This window comes from Pseudoliparis swirei, chromosome 12 (assembly GCF_029220125.1).
Source record: "Pseudoliparis swirei isolate HS2019 ecotype Mariana Trench chromosome 12, NWPU_hadal_v1, whole genome shotgun sequence".
In the NCBI taxonomy this organism is placed as follows: domain Eukaryota; kingdom Metazoa; phylum Chordata; class Actinopteri; order Perciformes; family Liparidae; genus Pseudoliparis; species Pseudoliparis swirei.
In genome coordinates this window covers 17230254-17243590 of record NC_079399.1, presented here as the reverse complement: position 1 = coordinate 17243590, position 13337 = coordinate 17230254, and the positions used below count along the sequence as shown (strand labels likewise).

Below are 13337 nucleotides of genomic sequence, written 5' to 3'. Positions count from 1 at the left end.
GTGACATCATGTTTTCAGCAGCGCTAATGTTGTGGTTGATTTATCACAAAACAACGTCAGGGGACAAACACCGTCATGACCTGTTTGTCTGGTGCTGCGGGTCAGAGGAGAAGGAGATGCAGCCGCTTGGTGGCGCGAGGAGACCTGCGCGGTGCGCGGAGGAGGAGGAGGGAGGGGGCACGTGAGCTCGTGAGCGCCGCGGAGCATGTCGGGGCGAAGTTCTCAGATAAATGCCCCGTCGGATATTAAAACACATTTGGGGGGACTTGATGACAGAAAGAGTAACTTTTATTCTTAAATACTGATGAATAAAAAAAGTGGGCTCCAGCAAAAAGGGCACTTTTCTCATCCAGGGCAAAAGGGCTGGTGCTTGAGCACCACTAGGGCTCTATCTGTGCACGTGCCTGTCTGTTGTAGTGAAGTTTACCCTGATACAGGAATCAATTAGCAATTGAACACACAGGCATATTAATTATTGTTACAAACATGTATCAATTATAATATAAATCAGAAAACGCAATAAAAGACTACAAAACCTCAATGACAACATTGTATTGATAAAATGACTTACATATTAATATAATCTTCCCTTCCCCTCCCCTCCCCACACTCTACAGCAGCCACCCAGTCCCAGGCGGCGCTGCCGTATCAATGTTGCAATGCCACTGCTGGCATTGTATTTTGATGGCCACAGTGACATGAGGGTGGACTTCAGGCTCACCCGAGAGTCATGGCTGGGCACTGACTGTGACCACGGTTGGGGCCCCGAGATCTCCTGTCTAGTTTTTTATTTTTTGGCTTGCCAGCGCCACCTCCTATCGGGTGGTGGCCAGGGCCTTCGACAGGCCCCGGGCCACCGTTCACCGGATGGTGCACAGGATGAGTGGGCAGATCGCTGCGCTCCTGTACACCGTTGTCCGCCACCCTACAGGAGAGGAACTCCCACGCCTAGGTGCCCGCTTCGCCCGTCTAGCTGGGTCGGCAGCCTTCAGCAGAGTGGTGGGGGCTATTGATGGCTGCCACGTCAGAGTGAAGCCCCCAGCGGAGGATGCTGCCTGCTATTTTAACAGGAAGCTTTTTCATTCCATCCAGCTGCAGGCCATCTGTGATGATAAGTGCAAATTCATAGATGTGTGTGTGGGCTACCCAGGCTCAGTGCATGATGCCAGGGTCCTGAAAAACAGCCCCATCTTCTATGAGCAGTCATACCCTCCACCAGGATACTGTATCCTTGGGGATGGTGGCTACCCCTGCCTGTCCCAACCCATCTGCCTCATGACCCCCTTCAGGCAGCCTGTCCGCAACCACCTCCAAGCACGCTACAACTGCTGCCTGTCAAAGGCGAGGTGTGTTGTGGAGTGGTCCTTCGGGATACTGAAGACGCGATGGCGGTCCATCTTCTTAAAGGCCCTGGAGGTGGATGTGAGGTTTGTGCCAGAGGTCATTGGAGCCAGATGCAGATGTCGGGAGGGCAGCAGAGGACCAGCCAGCACCAGCACCTCCAGGAAACGTCTCTGGGGCAGAAAACAGAAATAGGATAGCCATTCAGTGCTATGTCCCAGACCACGATTACATTTAAATTAATACATACATAATCGACATTAAAAAAAAACACACAACGATGATTGAAAGCTACAATTATTTCTAGAAGGACAAGCTTAGATAGCTATCGTAACGGTATTAATTATCGGGCGGCATGTGGGCAAACGTTCGCGGTGTCATGTTCACCCGTTATTAAACTGAGCATATCCATTGTTAATCCATTATTAAAATTGCTATTTCGATTGTTTAACAGAACAGCCGTTGTTTAACACTGTCCGATGACTGACATAGCTATCTGTCGTCGGACTTGCCGCTGGAGCAAGCGCCTGGAGCCGACCTGCCCCCGCTCGTCAAGCGAAAAGTGTCCGATAAAAGTGCACCTTCGTCGGACTGGCAAGAGGACCGGGTGGTGGATTACCCAGCTATCTTATCATAACTGCCATGCAGATCCAATGGCATCTAATGCTACCGAGGTATGCTCACTAATCTGAGAATGGCATGTTAGTAGTACATTGTAATACCAGTACAATGTGTAATTACCGCTGATACTTACATTTACGGTCTGTAGCTTCGTGGTCTACCGCTTGTGCTGTCCGCCATTGTTTTAGAAATAAAATGAAAAGCTGGCGAAAGGGCTCCTCCTCTTCCGCTACGTAGCCAAGATGGCGGCCGTTTAGGGCGAATAGTGTCCATCGTTTTACACTACATTTGTTGCCCGTTTGCAGTGCACCATCCGGGTACTTTCAGTGCACTGAATTCTGCTGGTTTCGTCAGTGTGGCGCACTTCGAGCACTGAAAGTCAGTGCTCGAAGTGCTCAAGTGTGCGGTAGTAGACACAGCCCAAGAGTCTGAGGAGGACCTGTCATCACAGCCATCGATGGAGCAGCACCTCAGGATTGTGCATTGCTAAATTGCACCATGAAGTACCACCACTCTCCACTTGAACACTGTCAGTGTGGAATATCCAGAGACATCACAAGAACGTCGATCCAAGCAAGAATTTTGGCCAAACATCAAAAGCCGACCGCAACATGCGCCCACCTTGAGTTTTCTGAATCAAATGTTGTTTCAGAAAAAGGAGGGATAGAGGAGATAGCTAATGTACTACAGCTCAAGCAAGACCATAGAGAGGGGTGAGCAGGTTGCACAAAGCAACTGGGAACCCTGTAATGTGTCACGAGCTCGAGGTCAACACAGAACAAGGCGTTCACACATTTTTTACCTCAAGTACATTCTCCATGACAGCAAGAAAAGATCTCAAGGTCAGAATGGACTTGAGAAAGAACCACTGGACAGTCCTGACTTAACACTGTTCACTGTTGGACACTGCCACAGAGGAAAAGAGAGCAAAATCGCTGCATACTCTGTAGTGCAAGAGACATTCAACCATTGCAGCTGAAATCATCCCACAACCAGCATCTTCACAGCTCACAGAATTAGTGGCGTTGACAAAAGCGCTGGAACACGCCAAAGGGAAATCGGTCAACATTTACACCGATTCAGCTTATGCATATGGAGCCGTGCATGTCGACGGTCCCCAGTGGTTGAGAAGAGGATTCTTAACTACAGCAAATGCACCAGTAAAGCACAGAAGCCAGTTGCAGCAACTACTAGCTGTCATCCTCCCGTTGGCCAGAGCGGGCGACGTGGAGTCTTGTTTGAAACTGCTGACTAAGGACAAGCGGAGATACAGTCAGATTGTAATACACGCCGGTGGTAATGACGCCCGAGCCCGCCGCTCGGAAGTCACTAAAATTAATGTGGAATCCGTGTGTGCTTATGCCAAGACATTGTCGGACACCGTCGTTTTCTCTGGCCCTCTCCCAAATTTGCAGACAGACGAATTGTATAGCCGAATGTCGTCTTTCAACCGTTGGCTGTCGAGGTGGTGCCCAGCGAATAATGTGGGCTAAGTAGACAACTGGAAGACTTTCTGGGGAAAGCCTGATCTGATGAGGAGAGACGGCATCCATCCCACGTTGGACGGAGCGCGTCTCGTTTCTGCAAACATAACTAAGTTGATCAACGGACTGCCATATCTGTGACAACGCAGGGTTCATGTCATAAAGCGGAAACAGAGTAGCCCCACGCCCCTGTCATCCCTGTCACCCAGTGTCCCCCATAGCACATCCCAGGGCATCCGCTCCCTCTCACCCAGTCCCTCCCAGAGCTCCATAGAGACTGTGTCTGTCCCACGGCCACTTAAACTTAAATTAATTCTATCAAAAGAAAACAGAAGAGGAGTCGTACACAATAACCTTATACAAGTTAACACCATTATTTCAGCAGTGCAACAAAACAGGACTATTAAATGTGGTCTCCTAAATATTCGATCTCTGTCATCTAAAGCTGTGTTACTAAATGATTTAATATCAGATAATCACATTGATTTATGTTGTCTAACTGAAACCTGGCTGAGCCATGAAGAATATGTCTGCCTAAATGAATCGACTCCTCCAAGTCATATTAATACTCACATTCCTCGAGGCACCGGTCGAGGAGGTGGAGTAGCAGCCATCTTTGACTCGAGCCAATTAATAAATCCTAAACCTAAATTACACGACACCTCATTTGAAAGCCTTGATCTTAGTCTTTCACATCCAACCTGGAAAACACTACAGCCAATTCTATTTGTGATTCTGTACCGGCCACCAGGTCCATATTCAGAGTTTATATCTGAATTCTCAGAATTTATATCAAGTTTGGTTCTTAAAACTGAGAAAGTTATTATTGTAGGAGATTTTAATATCCATGTGGATGTTGATAATGATTGCCTTAGTGCTGCATTCATCTCCTTGTTGGACTCGATTGGCTTCTGTCAGAGAGTGCAGAAACCCACTCACAGCTTTGGCCACACGCTTGATCTTGTTCTTACCTATGGCGTTGACATTGAGCATTTGAAGGTCTTCCCACAGAATCCTCTTCTGTCAGACCACAACCTCATAACTTTTGAATTTATACTACCGGAGTGTACTCCGTTAGTCAAAAGTTTCTACACCAGATGTCTAACTGACAGTGCTGTAGCTAAATTTAAAGAAGCGATTCCTTCTGCATTTGATTCGATACCATGTCTCAATATAACAGAGGACTCCTGGTCTAACTTGATTGATCATCTTGTTGATAGTACCACAGGCTCACTGAGTGACACTGGACTCGATAGCCCCTCTGAAGAAGACAGTGAGGAAGAGGAGGTTTGCTCCCTGGTATAACCCTCAGACCTGCAAACTAAAGCAAACATCATGAAAGCTTGAAAGCATATGGCGTTCAACTAATCTGGAAGAATCCCGCTTCGTTTGGCGAGATAGTCTTAAAATATATAAGAAGGCCCTCCGTAATGCCAGAGCAGCCTATTACTCATCAGTTATAGAGAAAAATAAGAACCCCAGGTTTCTCTTTAGCACTGTAGCCAGGCTGACAGAGTCACAGCTCTGTGGAGCCGAGTATTCCTATAGACCTCAGTGGTAATGACTTTATGAACTTCTTTAATGAAGAGATTCTAACTATGAGAGGCAAGATTAATAATCTCCTGCCCTTAACCAGTGCCGATCTGTCCTCAAGTGGAGTGGCCTTGGAAACCGTTGTATGCCTTAGTGTATATTTGGATGGCTTTTCTCCCATCAACCTTGACCAACTTTCTTCACCGGTTTCTACTTCTAAACCGTCTACCTGTCTCTTGGACTCCATCCCTACAAGACTGCTTAAAGACGTTCCATCTTTAATTGGCAGCTCTCTATTAGATATTAATGTGTCTTTGCTAACAGGCCTTGTACCACATTCCTTCAAAGTAGCTGTCATTAAACCTCTCCTGAAGAAGCCCACTCTGGATCCAGAGGTGTTGGCAATCTACAGACCGATCTCTAACCTCCCCTTCCTCTCCAAGATCTTTGAGAAAGTGGTCGAAAATCAGTTGTGATTTTCAACATCATAAATTTATTTGAGGAGTTTGTCAGGATTTAGAAAACACCACAGCACCAAGACAGCACTGGTGAAAATTACAAATGACCTAATGGCATCAGATGAAGGACTCATCTCTGTACTGGTCTTGTTAGACCTTAGTGCTGCGTTCGACACTACTGACCATGACATCCTATTACAGAGACTGGAGCAGTCGATTGGCATTTCAGGCACCGCACTAAGTTGGTTTAAATCCTATTTATCAGATCGATCTGTTTGTATTTGTAAACGATGAAGCCTCGATGACCAACGTTAGTCACGGAGTTCCACAAGGTTCTGTGCTTGGGCCAATTTTATTTACCTTATACATGCTTCCTTTGGGCAACATTATCAGGAAACACTCCATAAACTTTCATTTTTATGCAGATGATACTCAATTTTATCTATTGATCAAACCAGCTCACTAAAATTCAAGCATGTCTTAGACATAAAAAACATGGATGACCTGCAACTTATTGATGTTAAACTTTGACAAAACTGAAGTAATTTTACTCGGCCCTGAGCACCTCAGAGATCAATTATCTGGTGATGTGGTTTCTGTAGATGGCATTGCCCTGGCATCCAACACCACTGTAAAGAAGCTCGCCGTTATCTTGGATCGGGACTTGTCCTTTATCTTAAAAAGTAGGATGGGAGCCAGAGCCTTCAGTTATCAAGCTCCTCTTTTTTGGAACCAGCTTCCACCTTCAGTCCGTGAGGCAGACAGTCACCTCATTTAAGAGTTGACTCAAGACTTTCCTCTTTGACAGAGCTTATAGTTAGGGCTGAATCAGGTTTGCCCTGGTCCAGCCCCTTGATATGCTGCTATAGGCCAATAGGCTGCTGGGGGAACATTTTAGGATACACTGAGCACCTCACTCCTCTTATGGATGAATTTGCATCTCTATTGCACATTACAAACTTTGCTTTCTCCCTGGAGTATTTTGACTTCAGTCCGATGGACCCCATGAGATGTTATAGATCCTGCCTGATGGATCATCGAGGTCTGGATCGTGGAATATTCCTACTACCAACTATTCTTAGATTGTGTTAGTGCTTTATTTGTAAATGTTGAGAATATTTATACAATACAGCCCTGACATCACATGTAGGTATATATTGCCAAAAACTAAATGTACAATACACTTTTGCTACATTTTGTGTAACAGTAAAATAGTTGAAGGAGAAAGCATTTAAATTAATTGTAAACTGTAGCTAATGTTTTATGCCCTCTTTAAGTGACACATTCTGCAGCCCTTAGGTCTACAATCAGAGCTGAGACTCTCAAAGCTGCTTCTACATGCTCGGTTGAGCCGAGGAAAAAAGTTACATCTCCCCAGATGACCCGAGGGGTCCAGATAATTTGTAACGTACAAATGTAAACAAACGCAAATTAATTCAGGCCCGAGACCATTTAGTAATTTTATAGGAGCGTCCAGAACCATCAGGTCTAGTGTGATGCAGTTTGTTCAGCAGCTACAGGTGGCGAGAAACAACAAGGCAGATTTTATGCATTTTATTAAATCTCACAATGCAGGTCAGTAAATGAAGCTCATTGGGGTTACATCCGATCATCTAGAAGAAATAAAGTACTTTTAGCATTAACAGCATGAGAAAAAAATATATATATACAAGTCCTAAAAGGAAGAGAATCTTTTGTATTGTTGGGACACTCCCGTCTGCCATGACAGACACTAAACCCTATGACACGACAGTGAAGAACTTACCACAGTGATAGAGTTTGTTTAGTCTCTTGATATCCAGATCGCTGAGGTGTGTTCGCTGACCCATGTCCGCCCCACTCTGCTTGGGCACCACAGTCTGACTCCCATCTTGACTGAAGAAATACCTGCAATAAAACCAAACTGCTTAAACATAGCCAAAGCATCCAGATTTATAATAATTCTCCCAAAAGAATAAATATAGATGACATGCATCAATAGAACGGTCCAAATAAATGAGGCAATGACTTACGGCCCATAGTGCATTATGGAGTTGATGTCATACGGCAGGTTCTGAGTGTTTCCCTGTTGCACCTTGAAGTTTGATTCTTTCCCTTTAAAGCAGAAATGACCAATTCATTTAGTCTTGTTCAGTCACAATCATACAGTAGCTTTGTCCAAAGGTTTCATACCAATCTTCTACATTTCAATGCACATTTTCATAGTCTAAAGAACTGATTGTGAAGCCTTTAATAAAAATAAACTGGATAAAATGCACACCCAGACAAATTACAAATTTGAGGACGCGTCCCACCTGGCACGATGCTCTCCCACTGCACCGTGATGTGCTCGTCCCGGTCCTCGCGGGTGTGTTCGTGGTGCAGACCCAGAGCGTGAATGAGCTCATGGCAGAGGTTCCCCACTCTACACTTGCTGCTGTAATACAGCGGCTGTTCTCCTCCTTGACAACCGACGAAGGAGGCGCAGCTGGAGAGAGACAGAAGCCGGCGGGGCGAGAGACGAGTTACAGTACCACCAAAAAGAAGCCCAGTTTTGGTTTAAGCTTCTTCAGTCGAGCACCACTATTGACATTAAACATCAACTTCTCACCAAGCCATACGCCTCAATGTTTGTAGGCTGTGATCTACCTGCTAATGTCCACCTCAACATAAGGGAGGAGAGTTTAATCTATGAAGTTCAGCAGCATCTTCCCATGAATAGTGTCCTCATTAGACACATTACAGTTAGTGGAACTATACTAGCATTTACTACTGAAGACCAACTGCTTGTGTACAGGGACAAGTCAATCAGACTCATAACATGGTCCAAGAGATGTGATCACAACAATCCCATTTAACCTACTTCCAGTACAATTATACAGCTAAACTTATTTCTAAAGTAGAGTTGGTTTTACCATTACAACATTTAAGTAAGAATATACCTTCTGTGAATCAATTTTGCAATTTGAAAAGTGCATTTATGAATCCAGATCATATGCATGCGCATTTGGCGGCTTGGCTTAATACAAATGAGACAAAATATTATTTGTGATATGGATGAACTCACCCTTTGCCATCTTCGATGTTGAGGACGTTGAACTCCGTGGTGTGCGGTACGAAGCGAATGCAGGACACATCCGATATCATCTTGAAGGCAGAGAGGATGTTATCCTTTCGGTCGGCTGTTGCGCGAGAGAAAAAAAAAAGTTATATTCTCTGCACTCTTATTGGTCAGAGACATTGAAGCAACAAAAACCCACCCAGCGCATCACTGATGGTGTACGGCATGATGGCGTCCGACCACACAGTCTGTACAGCGTTCCTGTCCTCCTGGAACTTAAGACGGACATCACTACTAGTTTCACACAACTCGGGTTTTAGTGCATTAATGCGAATTTTAAAAAAAAGTGCATTTCCCCTCATGCTGGAGATATTCCTAAATTCTCCATCTTACCAGAGTCAACATATCTCCCTCTTCGACATTTTGATTGTCTTCAAGTTCTACGACACAATGAAAAAAGTCACTGTTGAAAACAGTCGTTTCTAGAAGTAAATGTATTGTCGTTTATAGAAGTACATATATTTAACATATCAAGTCTACCTTCTGCACTGGTCTGCTGTTGCTCAAGCATTGAAGTCACCGTACCTGCAGAAATCGGAGAATTTTAAATCACATCCTTTATAAAATAAATATAACTTCAAGAAAATGTATATAAATGGCACCGACCTGCCTGAGGACCAGTCCCATTCTGGGTGTGATTTACAGAGACCATGTCAACTGAATGAAAAATATATATAATTCTGGTCATTTAAATCATTTTGTAATACATTTTGGCATGTAGGTTACATTGTGAGTAAAACATACAAGACTTGGCTGGCATCGTCACATTAAGCAGAGAAGTTACATTATCTGTTGAAAGAAAGTCAAATATGTATATATTAGTGTAGTAAATAAATGAATAAAGACCTCATCAGTCTAGCAAACACACACCTGTGGCCTCCTGGGTTGGATGAACAGGCACACCACCAACAGCTGCAAGGAGAGGAATTGATAATGATTATCAGATCATCACAGCTAAGCACAATACAGAGTTTGAAGGCTTCAGTTCTTACCAGTGACCATGCAGATGAAAACCAGAAACCACATAGTGAAGCAGGACCTCAACAAAGACAGGAGCAGTGCTCACTAAACGCCTCGGCCAAACCTTTATCTGGAGGAGACGTGATCCAGCGGGCTTGCTGAGCAGGTGTGATCACTTCACACTGATTATGAGACAGGTGTTTGTCGTTATACTCTTTCTTTCTGTTGTTGTGCTTCTATTCTCAGCTGAAGTCTTAATAGTTCGGTGTGCAACGTTAAACCGTCCATTAAAATAGGGCTTCATTTCGTTTCTCAAGGAGGTTTCAGTGCATGTGATGGGGGACAAAGTCCATCCATCCAGTTGTGTGAAAACTTGGATATTCAATTCAATTCAGTTTATTTCATATAGCCCAATATCACAAATTACGAATTTGCCTCATGGGGCTTTACAATCTGTACACATACGACATCCCTGTCCCAGGACCTCACAACAAAAACTCCCAAGAAATAGAAAAAAAACTTTTACAGGGAAAAAAGGGAAGAAACCTTCAGGAGAGCAACAGAGGAGGATCCCTCTCCAGGATGGACAGAAGCAATATACAGGACTGTCTCAGAAAATTAGAATATTGTGATGAAGTTCTTTATTTTCTGTAATGCAATTCAAAAAACAAAAATGTCATGCATTCTGGATACATTACAAATCAACTGAAATATTGCAAGCCTTTTATTCTTTTAATATTGCTGATTATGGCTTACAGCTTAAGAAAACTCAAATATCCTATCTCTAAATATTAGAATATCATGAAAAAGTATACTAGTAGGGTATTAAACAAATCACTTGAATTGTCTAATTAACTCGAAACACCTGCAAGGGTTTCCTGAGCCTTGACAAACACTCAGCTGTTATAAATCTTTTTTTTTACTTGGTCTGAGGAAATATTAAAATTTTATGAGATAGGATTTTAGAGTTTTCTTAAGCTGTAAGCCATAATCAGCAATATTAAAAGAATAAAAGGCTTGCAATATTTCAGTTGATTTGTAATGAATCCAGAATGCATGACATTTTTGTTTTTTTAATTGCATTACAGAAAATAAAGAACTTTATCACAATATTCTAATTTTCTGAGACAGTCCTGTATGTCATGTGCACAGAAGGAATCATTACAGAGTTACAACACATTCAATGAATATGACATAATTTATGAATAGTTCGGAGTCGACATGGACCACGATCCCGAAAAAATTAGAGGGGGTGGGGGGGGGGATATGAGCCCTCCTCAGTCTAAAGTAGACCGATGAAGGTAAAGCTTCCGCCACATCTGATTCAGCATCTTACAATTACACACTTTTGTAAACATTTATTGTTTTTAAATTTGGAATCCTCTTCAACTCTCATACCTACTTGACTTCGAAATTAACTTAAACAAATTGTTAATATCAATTGTCATAAACATAAATACATGACCAGTGTTTCAGAGCAGTGGGCTTCCTCCAGCCACTCTGGAGAAACTCAAACTTTGGAAGACTTTCTTTGGCATACTAGAACTGTGGAAGCCACATTTAGCTTTAAATAAATTGTGTAATAGTGTAATAATAATAAATACTTTTATTGCATTATTCTAATAATATGAACGTTTTTCACAGAATATTTAAACTATTTCCCGACTTCCCACCCAGAGAACACAGGTATAAAAATCATGTCTGAAACGCATATCACCTAATTAATTCCAAAGGTTTATACATTTATAAAAAAATATTCCACAAAAGAGGTGGGAAGAGGGGAAAAAATACCCGAGATAAACAGTAAATAATAAAAGTTGATCTTTAGGAGAATACATATTTAAAAACCAACAGAATTTTTAAGAGCACAACTGCATTATTTTCTATAAGATATTATTTTTTACTATCACCTGGCCTAAAATGTAGTGTTTTCCTTATCATAAATAAAGCCACTGTAAAGAGGCTGCAGAAAATGTTGCTCAAACTACCCAACTTTCAGTTGTCAATGAAATTGGAGAAAGAAACTGTATTGACATTTAAATAAGGATGGAGGCTCTTTCTTGAAGAATTAGGGTCTTATTTAATTTTAGTAATCATAAAACAAACTTAATTTCCCTATTAAACATCCATAAATCAAAAACTAGACAACTTGAACACCATGTTCACAAGTTTGCACCGACGAAGACGTCTTCATCTCCCGAGATGGAGCCGCTTCTCTCCAACGGGTGTGGCCCGGTGACTTCTGCAGAGCAGAAGACCAAAACAGTCACGTTCTTCAATGGCGACATCAAACAAATTCTGGAAGATGGCAAAGTGGTGAGCTGTGTGCCTTTGTTCCTTTCACACACGTTTACAGATGCTGTTCTATTTCCTCCATGGTTTTATTTTGTCTTTTGACCTGATCACCAAAGATGTGAAATGTCACGGGAAGATTAGTATAAACCCAATTGCACGACTCAGGAGACAGAACTGCAAATAATGATCTTTACTCAGAGTTCTGGCAGGAATAAAACAGGCAGAAATAGATTAACACAATATGGAACGATGGAGGGCTTGGTCGGAAAACACAAGACAATCTGGCAGAGGACAAGTGCAAGTGAAGTGACCCAAGGAGTGAGGGACTAATGAGGGAATGGGTTGCAGGTGAGACGGGCATTAGGGCCAGGGAGTGAATGTAATTAGGGACTGACTAGGTGGGAGTGATCATAGGCAGGTGAGAGCACAGATGAAGGGAGTTGGACTGACGAGGTGGGAAGCAGAATCTGGAATGACATGATAGTTAGTGAAACAGGTAGACAGAACGAAAACAACTAATTAAAAGGAAGGCATGGAGCTAAACCGTTGAAGAATCACCCCTCATGGGACGGCTCCTGACGTCCCAAAACAAATCGCCATGCCGGGTGGGCGGAGGGGATTTGGAGGAGGACGAATACTCCTCAGACATCTCCCCCCTCTTCTCTTTGGTGGGTGAGTTGTCCTCATCAGAAGCTGACTCCTCTCCGATGAGAAGACAGCGAACAAAGTCTGGCTTGGTAACCCCTGTGGGCACAGAGCCCTTGGAGGGCTGATCAGGGTGGCTGCGGTGAAACTCTCATGAGAGGGGGATCCGGGATATGTCGGGCCGGGACCCAGCATCTCTCCTCTGGGCCAGAGCCCTCCCAGTCAACCAAGTACTGTAGCCCTCTCCCACGAAGGCGAGAACGAAGCAGGCGGCGAACCACGTAGGTAAGACTGAATCTGAATGGTCTCATGGTGTCATGGTGTTTACCTCGATGAACAGCGGTGGCCACTCATCCCCCCTCTCGGATCCGGACCAAATGATAGGCGTTACACAGGTCTAGCTTGGTAAAGATGGTAGCCCCAAGCAGCAACTCAAAGGCAGAAGAGATGAGTGGGAGTGGGTAGTGTTCTTGGTGGTAATGTCATTGAGGCCCCTGTAGTCAATGTAAGGCCTAAGTGACGGATGATCCCAGCAGCTAGAGAGGAACTGATGTACGCCTCCATGGCCTCTCTCTCAGGTGCAGATAAGGAATACAGGCGGCCACTGGGTGGGATGGTGCCTGGTTGCAGGTTAATCGCCCAGTCGTAGGGCCGATGTGGCGGCAGAGATGAGGCCTTGACATTACTGAATACCTCCCGATAGTCATGGTATTCCGTAGGCACTCCTGACAGGTCCAATCTAGAGCTGGGGCAAACTGACTGCTGAGGTGCAGCAGCCTGTTTCAGGCAGATCAGGTGACAAGATGCACTCCAACCCAGGATGGCTCCTGTGGCCCAGTCAATGTGGGGGTTGTGGCGGCGGAGCCAGGGGTGCCCCAGGATTACTGGATGCTGGGGTGA

At 43.9% G+C, this 13337-nt stretch overlaps 2 protein-coding genes across 2 annotated transcripts in view; one reads left to right on the top strand and one right to left on the bottom strand.

The window, feature by feature from the left end:
* LOC130203038 (serine/arginine repetitive matrix protein 2-like) overlaps nucleotides 1-13337 on the top strand; it is a 132298-nt gene extending 118961 nt beyond the window's left edge. Inside the window, exons 9-10 of the mRNA XM_056428934.1 lie at nucleotides 11682-11813; nucleotides 13257-13337. Coding sequence (XP_056284909.1) covers nucleotides 11682-11813; nucleotides 13257-13337 — 213 coding nt within the window. The remainder of the gene's footprint in view (nucleotides 1-11681; nucleotides 11814-13256) is intronic.
* Nucleotides 7177-9189, bottom strand: LOC130202955 (zinc metalloproteinase nas-4-like). The gene is made up of 8 exons (XM_056428851.1): nucleotides 9144-9189; nucleotides 9018-9062; nucleotides 8871-8917; nucleotides 8677-8752; nucleotides 8484-8598; nucleotides 7732-7904; nucleotides 7450-7531; nucleotides 7177-7324 (listed from the first exon to the last, which is right to left on the bottom strand). Exons 1-8 carry the CDS (start codon nucleotides 9187-9189, stop codon nucleotides 7177-7179), a joined length of 732 nt encoding a protein of 243 aa, XP_056284826.1.

Excerpts from the sequence above, each read along its gene's own strand:
- LOC130202955 (XM_056428851.1), bottom strand. The coding sequence starts at position 9,189 with ATGGTCTCTGTAAATCACACCCAGAATGGGACTGGTCCTCAGGCAG. Across the intron at positions 8,918-9,017 it reads ACAGCAGACCAGTGCAGAAG|AACTTGAAGACAATCAAAAT; the intron begins GTAGACTTGATA and ends ATTGTGTCGTAG. Across the intron at positions 7,532-7,731 it reads GTGGGAGAGCATCGTGCCAG|GGAAAGAATCAAACTTCAAG; the intron begins GTGGGACGCGTC and ends TCTGCTTTAAAG.